General features: G+C 48.7%; 1 protein-coding gene across 2 annotated transcripts; it reads right to left on the bottom strand.

The window, feature by feature from the left end:
• Window positions 1–1,639: 1,639 nt before the first annotated feature.
• LOC138794542 (zinc finger protein 3-like) lies at window positions 1,640–23,765 on the bottom strand. Of its 2 annotated transcripts, XM_069973265.1 has the most exons (8): window positions 23,647–23,765; window positions 13,877–14,030; window positions 12,207–12,333; window positions 10,582–10,686; window positions 10,362–10,484; window positions 9,446–9,550; window positions 8,905–9,021; window positions 1,640–8,823 (listed from the first exon to the last, which is right to left on the bottom strand). In XM_069973265.1, exons 2-8 carry the CDS (start codon window positions 13,946–13,948, stop codon window positions 7,982–7,984), a joined length of 1,491 nt encoding a protein of 496 aa, XP_069829366.1. In that variant the 5' UTR covers window positions 13,949–14,030; window positions 23,647–23,765; the 3' UTR covers window positions 1,640–7,981. The 2 variants fall into 2 exon arrangements, with proteins under 2 accessions (XP_069829366.1, XP_069829365.1); XM_069973264.1 differs by lacking the exons at window positions 13,877–14,030; window positions 23,647–23,765 and having other exon boundaries at window positions 12,207–12,665.
• Window positions 23,766–26,951: the final 3,186 nt, after the last annotated feature.

Here is a 26,951-nt window from a genome sequence, read left to right as displayed (position 1 = left end):
TTTTGCTTCTCCTGGCAGCTGCTGCTGAAGCTTCTACACTGGTTTCTGAATGTGACAGGCCGCTCAACCAATCACTGGCTGTGGTGGTCCCATCCTAGCCAGTGATTGGCTGAGCAGCCTGTCACTTCAGAGACTGGCTCTGAAGTTGCACCAGCGGTTGCGGGGAGAAGCGAAGAGAACACTGGGGAGCGTGGTTAGGTGTGTACAAACGTTATTTATTTTTTTACATATTTATCAGCTGTCGGCCGTGCATCACTATTACACGTAGCCGCGCAGGGTCAGGAGCTAAAGACACAATCAGCCGATCGTTTTTTTTCTATTACATGGAGCGATAATCTGTGGGATCGGCCTTATCACCTGCAGATCATTGCTGTGTGTAATAGGGTGCTTAGGGAACGTTCACACATGTTGGAGTGTCGCTGTGTTACCGCAGTGCAGGACGGTAATTACTAATATTTGTATAGCGCCAAGAGATTCTGCAGCGCCTACTGCAATGAAATGATGCAGCAACACAATGAAAGGTTTGTGTGACCACAGCCTCAGTATCCACCTTATAACTCCGATCACCAGGCCAGGAACCAGTGTGTAAGCGGGTGGGAAGCTTGTACTGCCTACAGACTCCTGGAAACTAATGGTGGGTTTACACAGAGATTAATCTGACAGATTTTGGAAGCCAGTCGACCAGCACAACACGAGACTCTATAGCAGTCCTCTAAATGGGAGGGAACAATGAAGCCGACTAGAGCCCAGTATTGATATAACGTGAGCCCTCTGGCGCTAGCTTGTAATGACGGCCACATGGAGATGTCACTGACTTCTGATTTATCCAATGGAACGCAAACCAATGTAGCACAGGTACAGACTTTAAACAGGGAACAGGTCTAAGATTTCTCCTCTTTTTACATCTATTCCTGGCTTTGGCTTCAATAATCTGTCAGAATTCCCTGCTGATACAACAATACTTCCCTGTCGTCCCATTGGCATCACGGTGTATGGAGTCTCAGGGAAAACACCTTACCATTATAATGTATGACTATCGGTGATGATGGGGCCCATTGAAGTGTGATTAGATTTATTGCTCATTATTCTCTGATTGCACCCAGCGGGCTTTAACCTGTGCGTTGTGCTGCCATAGAACAATCAGGAACGATAGCTTTTATTATGACAATGGTGTCATAATATGTTGAAAGGTAATGGTGAGCACAATTCCATCTGAAACCTAACGCAACCCCCCTTTAAAGGGGTACTGTGTCTCATCTTACTTCCTGGGCAGCTCTGCCGACAGAAGTGTGACGGTGTGGCTGCCATTCTTTGCCATGATGCCAGCTGCGGTGGGGGTCTGTTCCTCTATGTGCCGCTCTCATCTTCAGGAGCTTGCGTGCTGTACTCTTGCAATGTACTCTCACGATAAGCAGGAGAACAAGAACATGGAGGAAGAGATGCCCGACGCAGCTGACGTCATGGCACAGAACGGCGGCAGAGCTGCTCAGGAAATAAGAAGGAGTGGAGTATCCCTTTAAGTCTTGTGGCCACTGTCTTTATACTATAGGGGGCAGTATAACACTGAAGCCAACTTTACACTTGATTCACAAAACGAATGCTGCAGCGTTTAATACAGAAATCTTTATTAATATCTCTATCTGTACATGAGTTCTGTACAGGCCGCCGGCTTTTATATTCTACACACAGTATACAAGAAGTCGAACAGTAAATGAATATACAGACCGGTCCCTAAACAATAAACCTCTGTCACGCCTCGTTCCTGTGATGCCCAGTTGTACAGCCTGATCCCTATAGGGGAAGCCATAATGTAGAACACGTAGATGTGAGAGGAACAGCTGTCAAAATCTTAGAAGATACAAACAATGTAGTAGGTTCCTGGGGCAACACTTGTCCTCTTAGGATGGGTACCGGGACTGTCTATGGAATCCATATTCTACGGCATCCATTCTCTATGGTATCCGCAATTTATGGTATCCATATTCTACGGTGTCTATTCTCTATCGTATCCGTACTTTATGGTATCCATATTCTATGGCATCCATTCTCTATGGCAGTGCTTCTCAATTCCAGTCCTCAGGCCTCACCAACAGGTCATGTTTTAAGGATTTCCCATACAAAGAACACCTGTGATAATACCTGATGCATATACCTGAGTATAATTATATCACCTGTGAAATACTAAGGAAATCCTCAAAACATGACCTGTTGGTGAGGCCTGAAGATTGGAATTGCGAAGCACTGCTCTATGGTATCCATATTCTATGGCATCCACTCTCTATTGTATATATATATATATATATATTCTCAACATCCATTCTCTATCGTATCCATAATTTATGGTATCCGTATTCTACGGTATCCACTCTATCGTATCCATACTTTATGGTATCCCTATTCTATGGCATCCACTCTCTATTGTATACATATTTTACAGCATTCATTCTCTATGGTATCCATATTCTATGGCATCCATTCTCTATCGTTTCCATATTCTACGACATCCACTCTCTATTGTATACATATTCTACGGCATCCATTCTCTATGGTATCCATATTCTACGACATCCATTCTCTATGGTATCCATATTCTACGGCATCCATTCTCTATGGTATCCATATTCTACGGCACCCATTCTCTATCGTTTCCATATTCTACGACATCCATTCTCTAGCGTATCCATATTCTACGGCATCCATTCTCTATGGTATCTATATTCTAAGGCATCCATTCTCTATGGTATCCATATTCTACGACATCCATTCTCTAGCGTATCCATATTCTAAGGCATCCATTCTCTATGGTATCTATATTCTAAGGCATCCATTCTCTATGGTATCCATATTCTACGGCATCCATTCTCTATGGTATCCATACTCTAAGGCATCCATTCTCTATGGTATCTATATTCTAAGGCATCCATTCTTCATCGTATCCATACTCTATGGCAGTGCTTCTCAATTCCAGTCCTAAGGCCTCACCAAAAAGGTCATGTTTTGAGGATTTTACAGGTGATACAATTATACTCAGTGCATCAGGTATTATCACAGGTGTTCTTTGTATGGGATATCCTCAAAACATGACCTGTTGGTGAGGCCTGAGGACTGGAATTGAGAAGCACTGCTGTGTGGCATCCATTCTCTACCCTATCATGTTTGTACACTATACTCTCTATCGTATCTCTACTGTACTGTATTGCTTCCACTCTCTATCGGATCCATACTGGAAACCTCCAGCTGTTGCACAACTACAATTCCCATCATGCCTCGACAACCAAAGTGAAGGTTCCCCATCCCTGCTATACACCCTATAGCGCATCCATTCTCTATTGCCTCCACTCTATCATATCCATACTCTACACATCCTTACTCCCTCTTGTATCTATACTCCTATTGGGTAATGCTGATGTAGGAATTGACACCTGAACTTTAGCACCATTATTTTTTTTCTCCATAGTGTATTTCTTACCTTACCTCTTGGAGCTGCAGTTTATACTCTAGAGCTGCTCTTCCTACTTTGCAATGGTTCTCGGGGCCATAGAGGGCTGAGTCTTGTCACCCAGCCACCCTTGGTGTATTAAAGTATGCAACGTCCATATACCGCCCATCGTTACATATCACACTCTCTTGGGTCTCTAACCTTGGTAAGGGGAGTTAAAGGGGTTATCTGGAAGTACAAAACATGGATGCTTTCTTCCAGAAACAAATCAACTATTATCTCCAGGTCAGGTGTGGTTTAAACTTAAGCTCCATTCACTTCAATGTTGCAAAACCTGCACCCAAACTGGAGACAAGAGTCCTGCAGTTTCCAGAAGAAAGCGGACATGTTTTTTTAAGGGTCCTATTACACAGAAAGATTATTGTGCAAAAAATTGTTATAGTTTGAATCTAAGCGATGATCTTTCCATGTGTATGCGGGCAATGATCAAAGGCTAACGAGAATTCCTTCATATTGTATGTCCTTCATAGTATCCCTTTAGCCGACCATAAAATCCTCGTTAATTGTTCGCACATCTTTCAGTGTATGTACACACCGTTCGTTCACTGGCATCAGAAGAAGAATGGAGTATACGAACAATCGCATGGAGTTCTGATTATGGTGAACTTTCTCAGGTCGTTTGTGATCAGTTATCATTAACCAGGAAAAAAACTAAAAATTGCTTTGTCTAATAGGACCCTAAGCCTGAAGAACTCTACTCTAAGTTACTGTCTGTGATGCCTAGCCCACCATGCACATTACACAAGTGTCAGCCCAACACCTGTTTTCAGCAGGACCACGTGGTCATCTAACGTGTAGGAGGCCTCATGACTTTGCAGATCTTGAGAAGCGACTGGGTATGTTAGATTTCAACCTCGTCCATTCAGTCTCCCCAATGAAAAGACATGCTTGGGCACACTGTGCATGTGTGTGTATGGGTGGATCAGAAGAGATAGGGCTGCTAAATGAGTGTTGGCTGCACCATATGGGAAATTTCCAGTTAACTTTTGTTGGTTTCTATAGTCATAGCTAAAACCAGTGGTGACCATAGAATAGACCGCTCCTTATCGGTTATTACAGTAACATGGTAGATACAATGAATGATAGCCTACCCAATGGACTCTACATAGACCTCAAGCCTCATGCACAGGGAGAAGCCTGATAATATGGCCACCCCCTGACGTCTATGAGTCAAAGTGGTATGTTCCCGCATGCGTTTCCGGACATCAGACCCGTTCCCTAACTTCCAACTAGATGCAACATTCGGATCCAGAAATAGATTTTTTCTCTTCATACCTAAACGTTATCTGCAACTTCTGTATGTGGAACCATCTAAAGGCAGAATTCTCAGCAGTGAAGGCACAAAAGCAGATGGGGCCTGGGGTAGAAGAGGCAGAAATCAGAGGCTGGGCTTACTGTTTTATGTTTGGGGTAAACCATACTTTACCATAATGAGCACCGGATTGTGCAAAAATGCGTTCCTGTCTCGCAAGACGTCTAACATTAGTGCTCATGGATCTGGAAATGTGAAAAAACGTAGCTTTTTTTAATGTTATCATCCCCCTCCCCCCAATTTTTCTTACTTTGGAAGCAGGATGGGGTAAACATTACCTGCGTGTTTGCCGATGCTGGTGTATCTGTGCTTGGTTCGGCAACAGACCGCTACGCCATCGGCTTGTAATTATACTACTGATTACATTCTGATCATTTGCTGAGCGCAATGTCTTTTGCTGCTCGGTCAGAGCCGAATCTTGCATAAGCTTGAAATATTGGCCAAATTTTTGGCATCGAGAAATCCTTTTAATCATCAATTATCCACACAGCCGAGGATTATTGTTAGAAATAACTCAACTACTGTTAAATCTAAAGTCACCACATCAGTCGTGTAATTGTATATCTGGAGGCAATGCTACGTTTGAGTCGGAGACAATGAAGAAGTTCACTGTCTAGAGGACTGGACATGTAATACTTATTATCGTGCCTGGTTGGTCTCCAAGTTCTAAGCCTGGAAGTGGCTATAGGTAGTGTTGTCCTTGTGTCTGTGTGTGGGCAAATGGTCCTTCCTGCTCAGTCCTTAAGGAATAAAGCTGACCATACCTATATCATCTGTCAGGGGACACTTGAGACGTCCCCGCATATATACCATTGTTGGTTCAGTCAACTTTCATTTTATTAGGCCAAGTTAGAGATGCCCATATATGTTGGAGGCAAAGCCATCAATTTCATCTGGATGGGCTGGTTAATGCCTGTACAGTATATGAGGGTGTCCTGACTATTCACCAACATCAGATATCATGGGAAAGGAGGATCGGATTCGACTTACACACAGGATGAAGGGGTGGCTTATTCCTCTCTCCACACTGAAAACATGTGCACAGTTAGCCAAGAGTATGGTAAAAGGGTGGCAAGGGGGTCGAGAAGAATAATAACACAGTAAGGGCACCTTTCATCACAACACACCCGTTGTAGGGATCGAGCAGTGATTTATGCACCATGACGGAAGTACAGGAGGTAGATCAGTGTCAATAGCTTATCTCCAGGATAGTCCTATATACACTCACCGGCCACTTTATTAGGTACACCATGCTAGTAACGGGTGGTCTTCTGCTGCTGTAGCCCATCTGCCTCAGAGTTGGCCGTACTGTGCGTTCAGAGATGCTCTTCTGCCTACCTTGGGTGTAACGGTTGGCTATTTGAGTCACTGTTGCCTTTCTATCAGCTGGAACCAGTCTGCCCATTCTCCTCTGACCTCTGGCATCAACAAGGCATTTCCGCCCACAGAACTGCCGCTCACTGGTTGGTTTTTCTTTTTCGGACCATTCTCTGTAAACCCTAGAGATGGTTGTGCGTGAAAATCCCAGTAGATCAGCAGTTTCTGAAATACTCAGACCAGCCCTTCTGGCACCAACAACCATGCCACATTCAAAGGCACCAAATCACCTTTCTTCCCCATACTGATGCTCGGTTTGAACTGCAGGAGATTGTCTTGACCATGTCTACATGCCTAAATGCACTGAGTTGCCGCCATGTGATTGGCTGATTAGAAATTAAGTGGTAACGTGCAGTTGGACAGGTGTACCTAATAAAGTGGCCGGTGAGTGTACAATAGCTTTGTCTTTGTAGTGCCGATTCTAGGCTGTAGGGGAAGCAGTGGGGGTCCAGGGACCTTAACCCTCCAATAGGGGTATTGCAGATTTAGCTACAATCCATATGGACTTAAACCAGCTGCATGCGGGGTCATAACTAATCAACCATCAGACGTTCTGTCTATGGAGGGTAAGTACAGATCTGTCTATAGTGGATGAAGAACACTACTCTTCAGCACACTTGTTCCAAGCCTATATGGCTCCATGCACTATTGTATGCCCTCCACGGGTCAGAAAGGTTTGTAGGGACATGGTTTCCTCTAGGAGGAATGGTTTTGTCAGAATCAGACAGGGACAGTAGTAGGCTTGATATATAAGGAGTGTATGACACTGAAGCTGGCCATGCTCACTCTATTGGACAACAGTGGTATCTTCCCTTTGTCTCCCACATAGACTTATAAAAGTTCTATGGAGGTGACTTATGTCCCCAAGAACAAAATGACCAGGCAGTTAAAATCCAACATGTCCGATCTATCTCTGCCCCGACATTTGCTGTTGGGAAGAATCAGGAGACCTCCAGATGGTTGGATGATCCCAACGAGATTGTCAGGTTGGCTGACACGTTGTCAACTTTTTCTTCTTTTTTTTATCACCAATGACACCTTAGGCCTCAACTGTGAAGTCTGACCTCCTAACCCATCTACGTACCCATATTTAGCTTATTTTAGACTTACTTCCAGGACAGACTGAATTAAGGAAACCTTCAGCCTGAGTGTCCTGATGCTACAGAGTGGTTGCTATACGGTAACAGCTCATGGCTGTCATTTCAGAGATACACATTGTCAATGTCAGTGACTCTCTGGTAATACTTCTGGTAGTTTAGGCTTTAGTTTCCAGGCACCCGCCATTACACGATACCTAAACTGCACCGCCCAGTGCTAGAGTGATAAAATGGTGATGGGAAAAGACGCATCATGGTACATGGTACAAAAGGCATAAAAATAAGGGATTTACAGGTTTCCATTCTACTACTCTAATCATCTTTGGTCTTCTACAGGAGGTCACCGTGTAAAAATAGGTGGTGGCTGGAGATTTTCTTCCAATGTATTTGCTGTTGTTTCTGTGACCCAATTTTCAGAATTGCCTTCCAAAAATCAAGGATTTTTTTTAATGGTAACCCCCAGCATGCGTATTAGTGTTTAGTTTTTTTTCTTAATTCAGTATCAAACTTTTATGGGACTAAGCTTATAAAAAATAAAGTCAGAAGACAAGCAGAACCGAGTAAACCCAAACGTTGTGGATCTGTTCTCTCCTCGGAGCTGCATCTTTTCGACTCTTTGATCCCACAAACCCCCAACCTACTTGACAACTTCTTCCTATGTTAGTGAGTTTATACAGTGTCAGAGGAAATGACTCCTCACTTTTCTGGCCATAAAGTCTTCCACGTGAGCTTTCTACGCTCTACCAGCCTCTGATGGGACTTCTGGTGGCCAAGGAGACTGGTCTTCTGACGAAAGCTCTTTCCACATTCAAAGCAAACAAAAGGTTTCTCCCCAGTGTGAGTTCTCTGGTGGACTGTAAGGTGTGAGTTGACACTGAAGGTTTTGTGGCACTCTGGACACTGATAAGGTCTCTCTCCAGTGTGTGTCCTCAGGTGGACCTTAAGGTGGTAGGATTTAGTAAACCTCTTACCACAAACCTGACACCCGTAGGGGCGCTCTCCTGTGTGCGTCCTCTGATGAACTTTCAGGTGTGCGCTCTTGTGAAAGCGTTTCTCACAAACAAGGCACTTGTATGGCCTCTCCCCTGTGTGGATTCTCTGGTGGATCTTCAGTTTGTACGAGTTAGAGAAGCCCTTCCCGCAGTCTCCGCAAATATACGGTGCTGGCAAGCTTCTGATAACAGGTTTTGTGAGTGGTGGGATGATGTAGTCTTCTCCTTCGTCCTCCACTGGCTCACAAGTCCAGGTGGTGTGGACCGTCTGGTGTAAGAGAAGAGTCTCACTTTCAGTGAAGCTCTGTTGACACTCTGAGCACTGGAATGGACGTGTCTGTGTAGGACTCGATGGGTCTGTGAAGTCATAGGCACACTCGGATATGGGCTGGCCAATCCTAAATATGGACTGGCACTTTCTGGGGCGTGGGAGTCGGATTGGCGATGGGTTGTCCCATTCTTCGGGAGACCCATTTTCTAGTGTTAGTTCATTAGGCTGAAATTCCATCAGACATTCCTCTTCCGGGCTTCTGATGAAACCATTATCTGCGGAGGCAAAACAAGATTGGTATCCGAGGACAAAAACATTGGGTGAAATACCATAAGACAATAAGATCCTGGACTGACCTTGATGCTGCTCGGTCACCGGGATATCACTGTGATCTGTTTCCTGCACATTCAGCCAGAAGGGCTCGGCACTTGCATCTATGGTGACGGATATTCCTGTTCCTATGACTTCATCATCTGGAGGAGACAGAAGAACTGTCTCAATGGTCCAGGAACCAAGCACTGATAAAGCTTGCCATGAGGCTTTGCGACAAATTGGCAATTGTAAAGAGATTATCTCACAATTATAACTTACCACCTATCTATACCTTGACCTCCGAGTGAATAAAGTGTGTATGCTTAACCACAGCTCACTTGAACCACTATGGGACTGCTAAAGATAGCCTTATGTCACAAAGGGTCAGAGGACAATACAAGGGGTGGTCACTGTTCCCCCAACCAGAACAGAGGATAAGGATGCTCAGATGAATGCTTTGTAGCTTTGACGTAGGTCATGGCTCATGTGCCCTCCACCAGTACCAACTTATGACACGGCAGGAGACAAATAAAGATGGATCTCCCCTACTAGTAACTAGAAGCTTTGATAAGAATCATCGCTCACCCGAAAGTTTCTCTCCATCTACAGGTTCGGGGTCAGGACATGCTTCAAACACCAACTCATCAGGCTTTATCCGCAGGAAGATGTCCGGCTTTACGATGGGAACCTCTGAATGAACACAGAACAGTGAACACTGTCCATGGAAAAGGAATGGTTACCAAGAGGCCAGAGACCCTGACCATGCACTGTATCCTCTGCACTCTGATGTCTACGGGGTCATATAGTGTCACATAAATCAGGTGAACTCACCTCTGTATAGTGTCTCACGGATCTAAAAATTGTATATGATATTCTGCAAGCAAGAGTCCCCAATGTTACCTGCACTCAAGGGTCTCAAGGGTCATGTACTGTCTCCTTCACTCAGCATCTTCATTGTTGTAGGGTCTCCTTCCACTATGAGAGTCCATGTTTGTACATTGTTACCTGCAATCAAGTGCCTCAAGCGTCGTGTACTGTCTCCTGCACTCAGCTTCTCCATCGTTGTAGGGTCTCCTACTAACATGACTGTCCATGTTTGGATCTTACCCTCAAGTGTGTTCAAAGATTTCTAATGACTCCTAACGCCATGTATGTTCATAGTTGTATACAGTTTCCACTTACAAGTCTATCCATGGCTGTATATTGTTTCCAGACCCCAAATCTTTCCAAAATGTCCACCCTCCTAGTGTCTGCAGTTCTCTGTTGTCTCGGCAGTTGTCATGTCTTGTCTCTTCTGTCATATGGAGTCTCACTGACACTACAACATATCCTACCCTGAATGCTGCTTTATGGACCTCCAGATGATTCTCCACCCTCTCCTGTCCTCTCTCGCCATACTAATCCTTATATCTTGGTGTCATCATTTGTATAGGAGTTTGGTTGTGGAGGGTAAAGGTCATATAGGCTCCAATCACAGCTTCCTTTATGGCAATTACCTCACCTGAGGCGGACTGAGGAGGACTTTCTGATGCTAAAGGAGGCCCCGGCTTCGCAGGAGCAGCGATATCTTCCTCCACTACTTCCCGGATCCACAGCGAGATGTCAGGGTTGAAAACGGGAGCGCCTAAGGAAGATGTGCAGTCAGTACCATGTAAGTCTGTATTATGGTCGGTCATGTTTACCATCTTTGTAATTTCCTGCACGTGTCGTGAACACTTTACCTGCTGTCAGTGTATTTTTTTGCTCCTTTGTCTTCTCCCTGGCCTGCGGCGCCCCCTTTATTTCATCTACTCGCAAAAGCTGTTCTGGGTTTAGGATGGTGTAGCCTATCGGAAAACATAGTATGTACAAAGTATATATATATATGTGTGTGTATGCAAATGCTACACGCATGGTGAGAGTGTGGTTAGGAGAAGTCTATGGAAGGACACGGGTCGTGAGGGTGGTGGTTAGAAGAAGTCTATGGAAGGACACGGGTCGTGAGGGTGGTGGTTAGAAGAAGTCTATGGAAGGACACCGATCGTGAGGATGGTGGTTAGGAGAAGTCTATGGAAGGACACGGGTCGTGAGGGTGGTGGTTAGAAGAAGTCTATGGAAGGACAAGGGTCGTGAGGGTGGTGGTTAGAAGATGTCTATGGAAGGACACTGGTCGTGAGGGTGGTGGTTAGAAGATGTCTATGGAAGGACACCGATCGTGAGGATGGTGGTTAGAAGAAGTCTATGGAAGGACACTGGTCGTGAGGGTGGTGGTTAGAAGAAGTCTATGGAAGGACAAGGGTCGTGAGGGTGGTGGTTAGAAGATATCTATGGAAGGACACTGGTCGTGAGGGTGGTGGTTAGAAGAAGTCTATGGAAGGACAAGGGTCGTGAGGGTGGTGGTTAGAAGATGTCTATGGAAGGACAAGGTTCATGAAGATTGTGGTTAGAAGATGTCTATGGAAGGACACGGGTCGTGAGGGTGGTGGTTAGAAGAAGTCTATGGAAGGACAAGGGTCGTGAGGATGGAGATTAGGAGGAGTCTAAAGAAGGACACAGGTTGTTAGGATGGTCGTTAGGAGGAGTCTGTGGAAGGTATATACACTCACCGGCCACTTTATTAGGTACACCTGTCCAACTGCACGTTACCACTTAATTTCTAATCCGCCAATCACATGGCGGCAACTCAGTGCATTTAGGCATGTAGACATGGTCAAGACAATCTCCTGCAGTTCAAACCGAGCATCAGTATGGGGAAGAAAGGTGATTTGAGGCCTTTGAACGTGGCATGGTTGTTGGTGCCAGAAGGGCTGGTCTGAGTATTTCAGAAACTGCTGATCTACTGGGATTTTCACGCACAACCATCTCTAGGGTTTACAGAGAATGGTCCGAAAAAGAAAAACCATCCAGTGAGCGGCAGTTCTGTGGGCGGAAATGCCTTGTTGATGCCAGAGGTCAGAGGAGAATGGGCAGACTGGTTCCAGCTGATAGAAAGGCAACAGTGACTCAAATAGCCAACCGTTACAGCCAAGGTAGGCAGAAGAGCATCTCGGAACGCACAGTACGGCCAACTCTGAGGCAGATGGGCTACAGCAGCAGAAGACCACCCGTTACCAGCATGGTGTACCTAATAAAGTGGCCGGTGAGTGTATATGCATATACAAGTAGTATAGATATATATATATATATGTGTGTGTGCAAACATGCACGCATGGTGAGAGATGTAGTGTTTTCTGCATCAGACAACTGTATATATGTGTGGTGCTGCCTCTTTTTACAATGTGCTGGGGAAGGGAAGGCTCTGACAAGGGCAGATAGCATCAGAAACGAGAAGGACACGGGTTGGGTCCATATGTGAGTAGCTCCTCACCCATGGACAGCAGAGCGGTGTGGATCTCCCGCATCACGTTCTTATACAGCTCCTTCTGCCAGTCCTCCAGGACCCCCCACTCCTCAGCCGAGAAACAGGCTGACACATCATGAAATGTTACCAGGGCCTGTGAGGCAAGGAGAGGAAGAAAAGACACCAAGAGGCTGACCCCACATGAGGCTGACAGTAATAGAGGCTGACCCCACATGAGGCTGACAGTAATAGAGGCTGACCCCACATAAGGCTGAAACTGATAGAGACTGACCCCACATGAGGCTGACACTGATAGAGACTGACTTCACATGAGGCTGACACTGATAGAGACTGACTTCACATGAGGCTGACACTGATAGAGACTGACCCCAGATGAGGCTGACACTGATAGAGACTGACTTCACATGAGGCTGACACTGATAGAGACTAGAGATGAGCGAACTGGGAGTCGATCCGAACCTGAACGTTCGGTATTTGATTAGCGGTGGCTGCTGAAGTTGGATAAAGCTCTAAGGATGTCTGGAAAACATGGATACAGCCAATGACTATATCCATGATTTCCACATAGCCTTAGGGCTTTATCCAACTTCAGCAGCCACCGCTAATCACATGCCGAAACTTCCGGTTCGGATGGACTCCAGCTGCTCCAGGTTCACTCATCTCTAATAGAGACTGACCCCTCATAAGGCTGACGCTAACAGAGGCTGACCCCACATGAGGCCGACACTGATAGAGGCTGACCCCACATGAGGCCGACACTGATAGAGGCTGACCCCACATGAGGCTGACACTGATAGAGGCTGACCCTACATGAGGCTGACAGTAATAGAGGCTGACCCCACATGAGGCTGAAACTAATAGAGGCTGACCTCACATGAGGCTGACACTGATAGAGGCTGACCCCACATGAGGCTGACACTGATAGAGGCTGACCCTACATGAGGCTGACAGTAATAGAGGCTGACCCCACATGAGGCTGACACTAATAGAGGCTTACCCACCATGAGGCTGAAACTAATAGAGGTTGACCCTACATGAGGCTGAAACTAATAGAGGCTGACCTCACATGAGGCTGACAGTAATAGAGGCTGACCCCACATGAGGCTGACACTAATAGAGGCTTACCCACCATGAGGCTGAAACTAATAGAGGCTGACCTCACATGAGGCTGAAACTGATAGAGGCTGACCTCACATGAGGCTGACAGTAATAGAGGCTGACCTCACATGAGGCTGACAGTAATAGAGGCTGACCCCACATGAGGCTGAAACTAATAGAGGCTGACCTCACATGAGGCTGACAGTAATAGAGGCTGACCCCACATGAGGCTGACACTGATAGAGGCTGACCCCAGATGAGGCTGACACTGATAGAGGCTGACCTCACATGAGGCTGACAGTAATAGAGGCTGACCTCACATGAGGCTGACAGTAATAGAGGCTGACCCCACATGAGGCTGACACTGATAGAGGCTGACCCCAGATGAGGCTGACACTGATAGAGGCTGACCTCACATGAGGCTGACAGTAACAGAGGCTGACCTCACATGAGGCTGACAGTAATAGAGGCTGACCCCACACGGATTACTCTCATCCTCCACAAAGCATCCTATGAATTAAATGACATATAATAGATCTGCCTGGTGGAGTCATTGAGAATGTGTTGTGTTTTCTTACCCGCACTGAGACCTGATGGGGGAGGATGGCGGCCTCCATGGCACAGAAACCGGGATCAGCTGAGTCCGTCATGTGCACTGCGGCTTTAAGGCTTCAAACCATAAAGTAAACCTCCGAGGAGCAGAATGGAGCCAGCGACCACAGATGGGGCGACCTGTAGATGAAAGGTGAATTTATTTACAGCGTGATGGAGGCCAAGCAGGTGATGATTGACAGCAGCCCCGATCCGGTGCTGTATACTGCCTGTATATCCTGTACATGTGATCAGGGATATGCAGCAAGTAGGACGTTACGACCCACCTGGGGTCTTTCTCAATGTCACTGTAGAAGGTAGAATGTGATCGGTCACCGAGAATCAGAGAGGAAATTATGGAAGGATATACAGTCCTACACAGCGTACGGAACATGTGGATATAGCGGGGGGTGAGAGAAGAAAGGGCAGAGCATAGCCCAGGGAGGCTCACGTCCTATCAGTATGAGGCAGTATGGGGGAGGGGGTGTGGACAAGCTGGCGGGAGATGAGGTTCTCAGCGTTCCTGGTGGGCTGGATACGTGTCATAACAACACAACGCACGGGACAACAACACAAGGCACGGGACACCAACACACGGCACGGGACACCAACATAAGGCACGGGACACCAACACACGGCACGGGACACCAACATAAGGCACGGGACACCAACACAAGGCAGGGGACACCAACACAATGCACGGGATAACAACACAACGCACGGGACAACAACATAATGCACGGGACAACAACACAACGCACGGGACACCAACACAACGCACGGGACACCAACACAACGCACGGGACACCAACACAAGGCACGGGACACCAACACAAGGCACGGGACACCAACACAAGGCACGGGACACCAACACAACGCACGGGACAACAACATAAGGCACGGGACACCAACACAACGCACGGGATACTAACACAACGCACGGGACACCAACATAACGCACGGGACACCAACACAAAGCACGGGACACCAACACAACGCACGGGACACCAACACAACGCACGGGACACCAACACAAGGCACGGAACACCAACACAAAGCACGGGACACCAACACAACGCACGGGACACCAACACAACGAACGGGACACCAACACAAGGCACGGGACACCAACACAAGGCACGGGACACCAACACAACGCACGGGACAACAACATAAGGCACGGGACACCAACACAACGCACGGGATACTAACACAACGCACGGGACACCAACATAACGCACGGGACACCAACACAAAGCACGGGACACCAACACAACGCACGGGACACCAACACAACGCACGGGACACCAACACAAGGCATGGGACACCAACACAAGGCACGGAACACCAACACAAGGCACGGGACACCAACAAAAGGCACGGGACACCAACACAAGGCACGGGACACCAACACAAGGCACGGGACACCAACACACGGCACGGGACATCAACACAAGGCACGGGACACCAACACAAGGCACGGGACACCAACACAAGGCACGGGACACCAACACAAGGCACGGGACATCAACACAACGCACGGGACACCAACACAACGCACGGGACACCAACACAAGGCACGGGACACCAACACAAGGCACGGGACACCAACACACGGCACGGGACACCAATACAAGGCACGGGACACCAATACAAGGCACGGGACACCAACACAAGGCACGGGACATCAACACAACGCACGGGACACCAACACAAGGCACGGGACACCAACACAAGGCACGGGACATCTACACAAGGCACGGGACACCAACACACGGCACGGGACACCAACACAACACACGGGACACCAACACAAGGAACGGGACACCAACACAACGCACGGGACACCAACACAATGCACGGGACATCAACACAACGCACGGGACACCAACACAAGGCACGGGTCACCAACACAACGCACGGGACAACAACATAAGGCACGGGACACCAATACAACGCACGGGATACTAACACAACGCACGGGATACTAACACAACGCACGGGACACCAACATAATGCACGGGACACCAACACAAGGCACGGGACACCAACACAACGCACAGGACACCAACACAAGGCACGGAACACCAACACAACGCACGGGATACTAACACACAGCACGGGACTCCAACACAAGGAACGGGACACCAACACAAGGCACAGGACATCAACACAATGCACGGGACATCAACACAAGGCATGGGACACCAACACAAAGCACGGGACACCAACACAAGGCACGAGACACCAACACAACGCACGGGACAAAAACATAAGACACGGGACACCAACACAACGCACGGGATACTAACACAATGCACAGGACACCAACACAAGGCACGGGACAACAACATAAGGCACGGGATACTAACACAAGGCACGGGACAACAACACAAGGCACGGGACAACAACATAAGGCACTGGACACCAACACAAGGCACAGGAAACCAACAAAAGGCACGGGACACTAACACAAAGCACAGGACAGCAACACAACGCACAGGACACCAACACAACGCTTGGGACACCGACTCAAGGCATTGGACACCAACACAACGCACAGGACACCAAAATGATGCACAGGACACTAACAAAAGGCACGGGACAACAACACAAGGCACGGGACACCAACACAACGCAAGGGACACCAACACAACGTACAGGACACCAACACAAGGCATGGGACATCAAAATAACACAAGACACCAACATAATGCAGGAGAAATCATCACAATGCAAGGGACACCAACACAATGCATGGGACATCAACATAACACAAGAGTCATCAACAAAACGCACAAGACACCAACATAATGCAGGAGAATTCAACACAAAGCACAGGACACCAACACAACACACGGAACACCAACACAACACACGGAACACCAACACAAGGCATGGAACACCAACACAAGGCACAGGACACTAACATAAAGCATGGGACACCAACACAAGGCACAGGACACCAACATAAAGCATGGGACACCAACACAACGCACAAGACAACAACACAACACAAGGGACACCAACACAACGCACAGGACACCAACACAAGGCACGGAACACCAACACAACGCACGGGATACTAACACACAGCACGGGACTCCAACACAAGGAACGGGACACCAACACAAGGCACAGGACATCAACACAATGCACGGGACACCAACACAAGGCACGGGACACCAACACAAGGCACGAGACACCAACACAACGCACGGGACAAAAACATAAGACACGGGACACCAACACAACGCACGGGATACTAACACAACGCACGGAACACCAACATAATGCACGGGACACCAACACAACGCACGGGATACTAACACAATGCACAGGACACCAACACAAGGCACGGGACAACAACATAAGGCACGGGATACTAACACAAGGCACGGGACAACAACATAAGGCACAGGCACCAACACAAGGCACGGGACAACAACATAAGGCACAGGAAACCAACAAAAGGCACGGGACACTAACACAAAGCACAGGACAGCAACACAACGCACAGGACACCAACACAACGCTTGGGACACCAACATAATGCACGAGACATCAACACAGCGCACGGAACACCAACACAACGCACAGAACACCGACTCAAGGCATTGGACACCAACACAACGCACAGGACACCAAAATGATGCACAGGACACTAACAAAAGGCACGGGACAACAACACAAGGCACGGGACACCAACACAACGTACAGGACACCAACACAAGGCATGGGACATCAAAATAACACAAGACACCAACATAATGCAGGAGAAATCATCACAATGCAAGGGACACCAACACAATGCATGGGACATCAACATAACACAAGAGTCATCAACAAAACGCACAAGACACCAACATAATGCAGGAGAATTCAACACAAAGCACAGGACACCAACACAACACACGGAACACCAACACAACACACGGAACACCAACACAAGGCATGGAACACCAACACAAGGCACAGGACACCAACATAAAGCATGGGACACCAACACAAGGCACAGGACACCAACATAAAGCATGGGACACCAACACAACGCACAAGACAACAACACAACACAAGGGACACCAACACAACGCAAGGGACACCAACACAACACACGGAACACCAACACAAGGCATGGAACACCAACACAAGGCACAGGACACCAACATAAAGCATGGGACACCAACACAATGCACAAGACAACAACAAAAGGGACACCAACACAACGCAAGGGACACCAACACATCACACGGAACACCAACACAAGGCATGGAACACCAACACAAGGCATGGAACACCAACACAAGGCACAGGACACCAACACAACGCACAAGACAACAACATAAAGCATAAGAACACCAACCCAAGGCATGGGACAATAACAAAAGGCATGGGACACCAACACAACGCACAAGACAACAACACAAGGTAATGGACAACAACACAACGCACGCTACATCAACATAACACAAGAGACATCAACAAAATGCACCAGACAACAACAAAATGCATGAGACACCAACACAATACACAAGACAACAACACAACGCAAGAGACATCAAGATAACACCAACACAACTCAAGGGACACTAACACAACGCAAGGGACACCAACACAACGCAAAGGGCACCAACATAAGGCATGGAACAACAACACAACGCACAAGACATCAAGACAACAAAACAACACACAAGACATCAACAGAACCCAAGAGACATAACACAACGCACGGGACATCAACACGGTTCAACAGTTCAGCAATGTCGTTCCGTGGACCACCGTGGCCCCGCCTTTATCCGCTGGTTTGAGCATGAGTTGAGTGTTAGATTGGAGTGGCACCCACTTCCAGTTAGTCCCCCACCTCCCCAGACCCCCAAACTACCTCATATTGGAAGAACGTGGCCCTCCCCAGGCTATGCTCTGCCCATTCTGCTATGACTCCCCCCCCCCTTCTCCTATATCCACATGTTCCGTACGCTGTGTAGGATTGTATATCCTCAGTAATTCATACGTTTTTCTTCTATGATTTCCTCTCTGATTCTCAGTGACCGATCACGTTCTACCATCTATACACTGTTCTGTCCTCTTATGTATACTTCTGTAGGTTCTGGTGAGTACATCTTATATGTCTTGTTTCTGCACATCCACATTGAGCAAGACCCCAGGCGGGTCGCAACGTTCTACTTGTCGCATATCACTGAGGCTCACACAGGCTGTATAAAGGGAGGAGAGCATACATGGAGGGCAGCTCACAGCCTGTATATAGGGAGGAGAGCATACATGGAGCGCAGCTCACAGCCTGTATATAGGGAGGAGAGCATACATGGAGCGCAGCTCACAGCCTGTATATAGGGAGAAGAGTGTACATGGAGGGCAGCTCACACAGGCTGTATAAAGGGGGGAGAGGACACATGGAGGGCAGCTCACACAGACTGTATATAGGGAGGAGAGGACACATTGGGGCAGCTCACACAGGCTGTATATAGGGAGGAGAGCATACATGGAGGGCAGCTCACACAGGCTGTATATAGGGAGGAGAGGACACATGGAGGGCAGCTCACACAGACTGTATATAGGGAGGAGATCATACATGGAGCGCAGCTCACAGCCTGTATATAGGGAGGAGAGCATACATGGAGCGCAGCTCACAGCCTGTATATAGGGAGGAGAGCATACATGGAGGGCAGCTCACAGCCTGTATATAGGGAGGAGAGCATACATGGAGGGCAGCTCACAGCCTGTATATAGGGAGGAGAGCATACATGGAGGGCAGCTCACAGGCTGTATATAGGGAGGAGAGCATACATGGAGGGCAGCTCACAGCCTGTATATAGGGAGGAGAGCATACATGGAGGGCAGCTCACAGCCTGTATATAGGGAGGAGAGCATACATGGAGGGCAGCTCACAGCCTGTATATAGGGAGAAGAGTGTACATGGAGGGCAGCTCACACAGGCTGTATAAAGGGGGGAGAGGACACATGGAGGGCAGCTCACACAGGCTGTATATAGGGAGGAGAGGACACATGGAGGGCAGCTCACACAGACTGTATATAGGGAGGAGAGGACACATGGAGGGCAGCTCACACAGACTGTATATAGGGAGGAGAGCATACATGGAGGGCAGCTCACAGCCTGTATATAGGGAGGAGAGCATACATGGAGCGCAGCTCACAGCCTGTATATAGGGAGAAGAGTGTACATGGAGGGCAGCTCACACAGGCTGTATAAAGGGGGGAGAGGACACATGGAGGGCAGCTCACACAGACTGTATATAGGGAGGAGAGGACACATTGGGGCAGCTCACACAGGCTGTATATAGGGAGGAGAGCATACATGGAGGGCAGCTCACACAGGCTGTATATAGGGAGGAGAGCATACATGGTGGGCAGCTTACACAGGCTGTATATAGGGAGGAGAGCATACATGGAGGGCAGCTCACACAGGCTGTATATAGGGAGGAGAGGACACATGGAGGGCAGCTCACACAGACTGTATATAGGGAGGAGAGCATACATGGAGCGCAGCTCACAGCCTGTATATAGGGAGGAGAGCATACATGGAGCGCAGCTCACAGCCTGTATATAGGGAGGAGAGCATACATGGAGGGCAGCTCACAGCCTGTATATAGGGAGGAGAGCATACATGGAGGGCAGCTCACAGCCTGTATATAGGGAGGAGAGCATACATGGAGGGCAGCTCACAGCCTGTATATAGGGAGGAGAGCATACATGGAGGGCAGCTCACAGCCTGTATATAGGGAGAAGAGTGTACATGGAGGGCAGCTCACACAGGCTGTATAAAGGGGGGAGAGGACACATGGAGGGCAGCTCACACAGGCTGTATATAGGGAGGAGAGGACACATGGAGGGCAGCTCACACAGACTGTATATAGGGAGGAGAGGACACATGGAGGGCAGCTCACACAGACTGTATATAGGGAGGAGAGCATACATGGAGCGCAGCTCACAGCCTGTATATAGGGAGGAGAGCATACATGGAGGGCAGCTCACAGCCTGTATATAGGGAGGAGAGCATACATGGAGCGCAGCTCACACAGACTGTATATAGGGAGGAGAGCATACATGGAGGGCAGCTCACAGCCTGTATATAGGGAGGAGAGCACACATGGAGCGCAGCTCACAGCCTGTATATAGGGAGGAGAGCATACATGGAGCGCAGCTCACACAGACTGTATATAGGGAGGAGAGCATACATGGAGGGCAGCTCACAGCCTGTATATAGGGAGGAGAGCACACATGGAGCGCAGCTCACAGCCTGTATATAGGGAGAAGAGTGTACATGGAGGGCAGCTCACACAGGCTGTATATAGGGAGGAGAGGACACATGGAGGGCAGCTCACACAGGCTGTATATAGGGAGGAGAGGACACATGGAGGGCAGCTCACACAGACTGTATATAGGGAGGAGAGCATACATGGAGGGCAGCTCACACAGGCTGTATATAGGGATGAGAGCATACATGGTGGGCAGCTTACACAGGCTGTATATAGGGAGGAGAGCATACATGGAGGGCAGCTCACACAGGCTGTATATAGGGAGGAGAGGACACATGGAGGGCATCTCACACAGGCTGTATATAGGGAGGAGAGGACACATTGGGGCATCTCACACAGGCTGTATATAGGGAGGAGAGGACACATTGGGGCATCTCACAGAGGCTGTATATAGGGAGGAGAGCATACATGGTGGGCAGCTCACACAGCCTGTATATAGGGAGGAGAGCATACATGGAGGGCAGCTCACACAGGCTGTATATACAGAGGAGAGCATACATGGAAGGCAGATCACACAGGCTGTATATAGGGAGGAGAGCATACATGGAGGGCAGCTCACACAGGCTGTATATACAGAGGAGAGCATACATGGAAGGCAGCTCACATCCTGCATATAGGGGGAGAGTGTACATGGAGGGCAGCTCACAGCCTTATATAGGGGGAGAGTGTAAATGGAGGGCAGCTCACACAGGCTGCATATAGGAAGGAGAGGATACATGGAGGGCAGCTCACACAGGCTGTATATTGGGAGGAGAGCAAACATGGAGGGCAGCTCACAGCCTGTATATAGGGGGGGGTGTACATGGAGGGCAGCTCACACAGGCTGCATATAGGAAGGAGAGGATACATGGAGGGCAGCTCACAGCCTGTATATAGGGGAAAGAGTGTACATGGAGGGCAGCTCACACAGGCTGTATATAGGGAGGAGAGCATACATGGAGGACAGCTCACACAGGCTGTATAAAGGGAGGAGAGTGTACATGGAGGGCAGCTCACACAGGCTGTATATACGGAGGAGAGCATACATGGAAGGCAGCTCACATCCTGTATATAGGGAGGAGAGCAAGTATGAAGGGCAGCACAGGCAGCTCACACAGCTCACACATGTTATACATGGAGGGCAGCTCACATAGGCTGTATATAGGGAGGAGAGCATACAAGGAGGGCAGCTCACACAAGCTGTATATAGGGAGGAGAGCACATATAGAGGGCAGCTCACACAGGCTGTATAAAGGGAGGTGGGTATACATGAAGGACAGGTCACACATGCTGCATATAGAGAGGAGAGCATACATGGAGGGCAGCTAACACAGCCTGTTTATAGAAAGGAGGGTATACACCACTAATGAGTGTGACCATTAGTGATGTCACTGCTGTGTGGTGATTAGTGATGTCACTGCTGTGTGGTGATTAGTGATGTCACTGCTGTGTGGTAATTAGTGATGTCACTGCTGTGTGATTAGTGATGTCACTGCTGTGTGGTGATTAGTGATGTCACTGCTGTGTGGTGATTAGTGATGTCACTGCTGTGTGGTGATTAGTGATGTCACTGCTGTGTGGTAATTAGTGATGTCACTGCTGTGTGATTAGTGATGTCACTGCTGTGTGGAGATTAGTGATGTCACTGCTGTGTGGAGATTAGTGATGTCACTGCTGTGTGGAGATTAGTGATGTCACTGCTGTGTGGTGATTAGTGATGTCACTGCTGTGTGGTAATTAGTGATGTCACTGCTGTGTGGAGATTAGTGATGTCACTGCTGTGTGATTAGTGATGTCACTGCTGTGTGGAGATTAGTTACATCACTGCTGTGTGGTAATAGGTGATGTCACTGCTGTGTGGTGATTAATGATGTCACTGCTGTGTGGAGATTAGTGATGTCACTGCTGTGTGGTAATTAGTGATGTCACTGCTGTGTGGTAATTAGTGATGTCACTGCTGTGTGGAGATTAGTGATGTCACTGCTGTGTGGAGATTAGTGATGTCACTGCTGTGTGGTAATTAGTCATGTCACTGCTGTGTGGAGATTAGTGATGTCACTGCTGTGTGGAGATTAGTGATGTCACTGCTGTGTGGTAATTAGTGATGTCACTGCTGTGTGGTAATTAGTGATGTCACTGCTGTGTGGAGATTAGTGATGTCACTGCTGTGTGGTAATTAGTCATGTCACTGCTGTGTGGTAATTAGTGATGTCACTGCTGTGTGGAGATTAGTGATGTCACTGCTGTGTGGAGATTAGTGATGTCACTGCTGTGTGGTAATTAGTCATGTCACTGCTGTGTGGAGATTAGTGATGTCACTGCTGTGTGATTAGTTACGTCACTACTGTGTGGTGATTAGTGACGTCACTGCTGTGTGGCGAGTGTGATCATTAATGAGTTGAGTAATTAGTGTGTGCAGTGGGGGGCGGGGCCTGGCTCGGGGATCTCACCAGTGGGGGCGCTGTTCGGGTCTCGCCTCTTACCTTTATTGCTCAGAAGATTCTTCTCTCCTCGGTTTTATCTTCTAAAGCAGAAAACATTAGGAAAAGCTCATTTCTATTGCGCATGCGCACGGCAAAGTGACTGAAGGCTGTGAGAATGCGCAGCGGACGGGAGCTTTACCTAACGCGCAGGCGCAGTAGCGGGAGCTTGCTTCTTATCTGACATGCGCGTATTGCCAGCAGTCTGCGCATGTCTACTAGTAGAGGCATCGCTGTGCGCGTGCGCGTTAGATTCGTCGCTACTGCTCCGCCATATTTGTTGTGGCAGTTATGGCTTACAAAATGTATGTATTAGGAGTGCGGTACCTGATTGCGGACTGTGACGTCATCATTGCGTCATATCAAGTGTAATCATTACTTACAGCGAATGGGATCATTCAGTGCTGAATACTGCAATGTTATTATAGTAATGTACTGTATGATACGGATAATAGGAGAGGGTGATGCTATACAGAATTGTGGAGAATGGTGATGATAATTTATGTCTGATCACCTACGCCTCCCATCATCATCACCCATCATCACCCACCTGTCACTCATACCTCCAATCATTACCACCCATACCTATCTCCATCCACCTGTCATATCTCCCATCATCACCTATCATACCTACCATCATCACCTATCATACCTACCATCATCCACCGGTCATACCTACCATTATCCACCGGTCATACCTACCATCATCATCCATATCTCCCATCATGACCCATACCTCCCACCATCACCCATACCTCCCATCACCCATATCTCCCATCATCACCTATACCTCCCACCATCACCCATATCTCCCATCATCACCCATACCTCCCACCATCATCCATATCTCCCATCATCACCCATACCTCCCACCATCATCCATATCTCCCATCATCACCCATACCTCCCATCACCCATATCTCCCATCATCACCCATACCTCCCACCATCATCCATATCTCCCATCATCACCCATACCTCCCATCACCCATATCTCCCATCATCACCTATCACCCATACCTCCCACCATCACCCATATCTCCCATCATCACCCATACCTCCCACCATCACCCATATCTCCCATCATCACCCATACCTCCCACCATCATCCATATCTCCCATCATCACCCATACCTCCCATCACCCATACCTCCCACCATCACCCATATCTCCCATCATCACCCATACCTCCCATCACCCATATCTCCCATCATCACCTATCACCCATACCTCCCACCATCACCCATACCTCCCACCATCACCCGTACCTCCCACCATCACCCATATCTCCCATCACCCATATCTCCCATCATCACCTATCACCCATACCTCCCACCATCACCCATATCTCCCACCATCACCCATATCTCCCATCACCTATTATCACCCATACCTCCCAACATCACCCATACCTCCCACCATCACCCATACATCCCATCATCACCCATATCTCCCATCATCACCCATACCTATCATCACCTCCCATCATCCACCTGTCACTCATACCTCCCATCATCACCCATATCTCCCATCATCACCCATACCTCCCACCATCACCTATCATCACCCCCTCCTATCATCCACCTGTCACTCATACTTCCTTTCATCCTCATCTCTTCCTATCACCCATATGTGCTATATATGACATTGCTGCAGTATTATGATTGATGAGCCTATATGCAGTATGATGTCATGTATGATGAGATTAGGCTCCGGCTTCCGGTGGGTCAGTGTTGTCCTTTCCTTGTAGGACGGATGTAGTGCAGGGGTCCGGGGACCTCTGAGCGGGGGCTAACCACTGATCCAGAGTGTCCACCGCCCCAGGACCGCTCACCATCACCGACAAATCATCCTCCATTACTGCCAACCACAGGAAGAGGGGACTCCACCAGCAGCACAGAGGATTTCAGGAGAGAAGACCATTGATCCTGTGACACATTATATACTGAGTGATGTGCAGGGTTCCCAGCAGCACAGAGGATTTCAGCCTTGTAGGAGGTATATTCTCCCTTCAGAAGGTGATCAGATGGTGCTGGCTGCACGTCCCGGCACCGCGGCACCGACACCACAACATAGGAGCTGAATCTATTTATTAAAAATAAATAAAGAACGTTCTGACAAATATTATAAACATGCAGTATAGAAACCAAGAAACTGGAAGGTGGCCGCCATCTGCACTACCTGTCCACAGAGGGGCGGCTACTCTGCCAATATTGTCCTCAGGGGGGCGGCTACTCTGCCAGTATTGTCCTCAGGGGGGCGGCTACTCTGCCAGCATTGTCCTCAGGGGGGCGGCTACTCTGCCAATATTGTCCTCAGGGGGGCGGCTACTCTGCCACTATTGTCCTCAGGGGGGCGGCTACTCTGCCACTATTGTCCTCAGGGGGGCGGCTACTCTGCCACTATTGTCCTCAGGGGGGCGGCTACTCTGCTAGTATTGTCCTCAGGGGGGCGGCTACTCTGCCAGTATTCTCCTCAGGGTGGCGGCTACTCAGCCAGTATTGTGTCCTCAGGGTGGCAGAAACTCGGCCAGTATTGTCCTGGGGGGGGGGGGGGGGGGCGGCTACTCTGCCAGTATTGTCCTCAGGGGGGCGGCTACTGTCCCAGTATTGTCCTCAGGGGGGCGGCTACTCTGCCAGTATTGTCCTCAGGGGGCGACTAATCTGCTAGTATTGTCCTCAGGGGGCGGCTACACTGCCAGTATTGTCCTCAGGGGGGCGACTAATCTGCTAGTATTGTCCTCAGGGGGCGGCTACTCTGCTAGTATTGTCCTCAGGGGGCGGCTACTCTGCCAGTATTGTCCTCAGGGGGGGCGGCTACTCTGCCAGTATTGTCCTCAGGGGGGCGGCTACTCTGCTAGTATTGTCCTCAGGGGGTGGCTACTCTGCCAGTATTATCCTCAGGGGGGCGGCTACTCTGCCAGTATTGTCCTCAGGGGGGCGACTAATCTGCTAGTATTGTCCTCAGGGGGGCGGCTACTCTGCTAGTATTGTCCTCAGGGGGGCAGCTACTCGGCCAGCATTGTCCTCAGGGGGGAGGCGTCCACTCTGCCAATATTGTCCTCAGGGGGCGGCTACTCTTCCAGTATTGTCCTCAGGGGGGCGGCTACTCTGCCAGTATTGTCCTCAGGGGGCATTGTCCTCAGGGGGAAGGCTACTCTGCTAGTATTATCCTTAGGGAGGCGTCCACTCCGCCAGTATTGTCTTCAGAGGGGCGGCTACTCTGCCAATATTGTCCTCAGGGGGGCGGCTACTCTGCCACTATTGTCCTCAGGGTGGCGGCTACTCTGCCAGTATTGTCCTCGGGGGG

The sequence above is a fragment of the Dendropsophus ebraccatus genome, chromosome 6, assembly GCF_027789765.1.
Source record: "Dendropsophus ebraccatus isolate aDenEbr1 chromosome 6, aDenEbr1.pat, whole genome shotgun sequence".
Taxonomy (NCBI): Eukaryota; Metazoa; Chordata; class Amphibia; order Anura; family Hylidae; genus Dendropsophus; species Dendropsophus ebraccatus.
The sequence above is the reverse complement of the archived record's forward strand: the minus strand, read 5'-3'. Positions and strand labels throughout refer to the sequence as shown.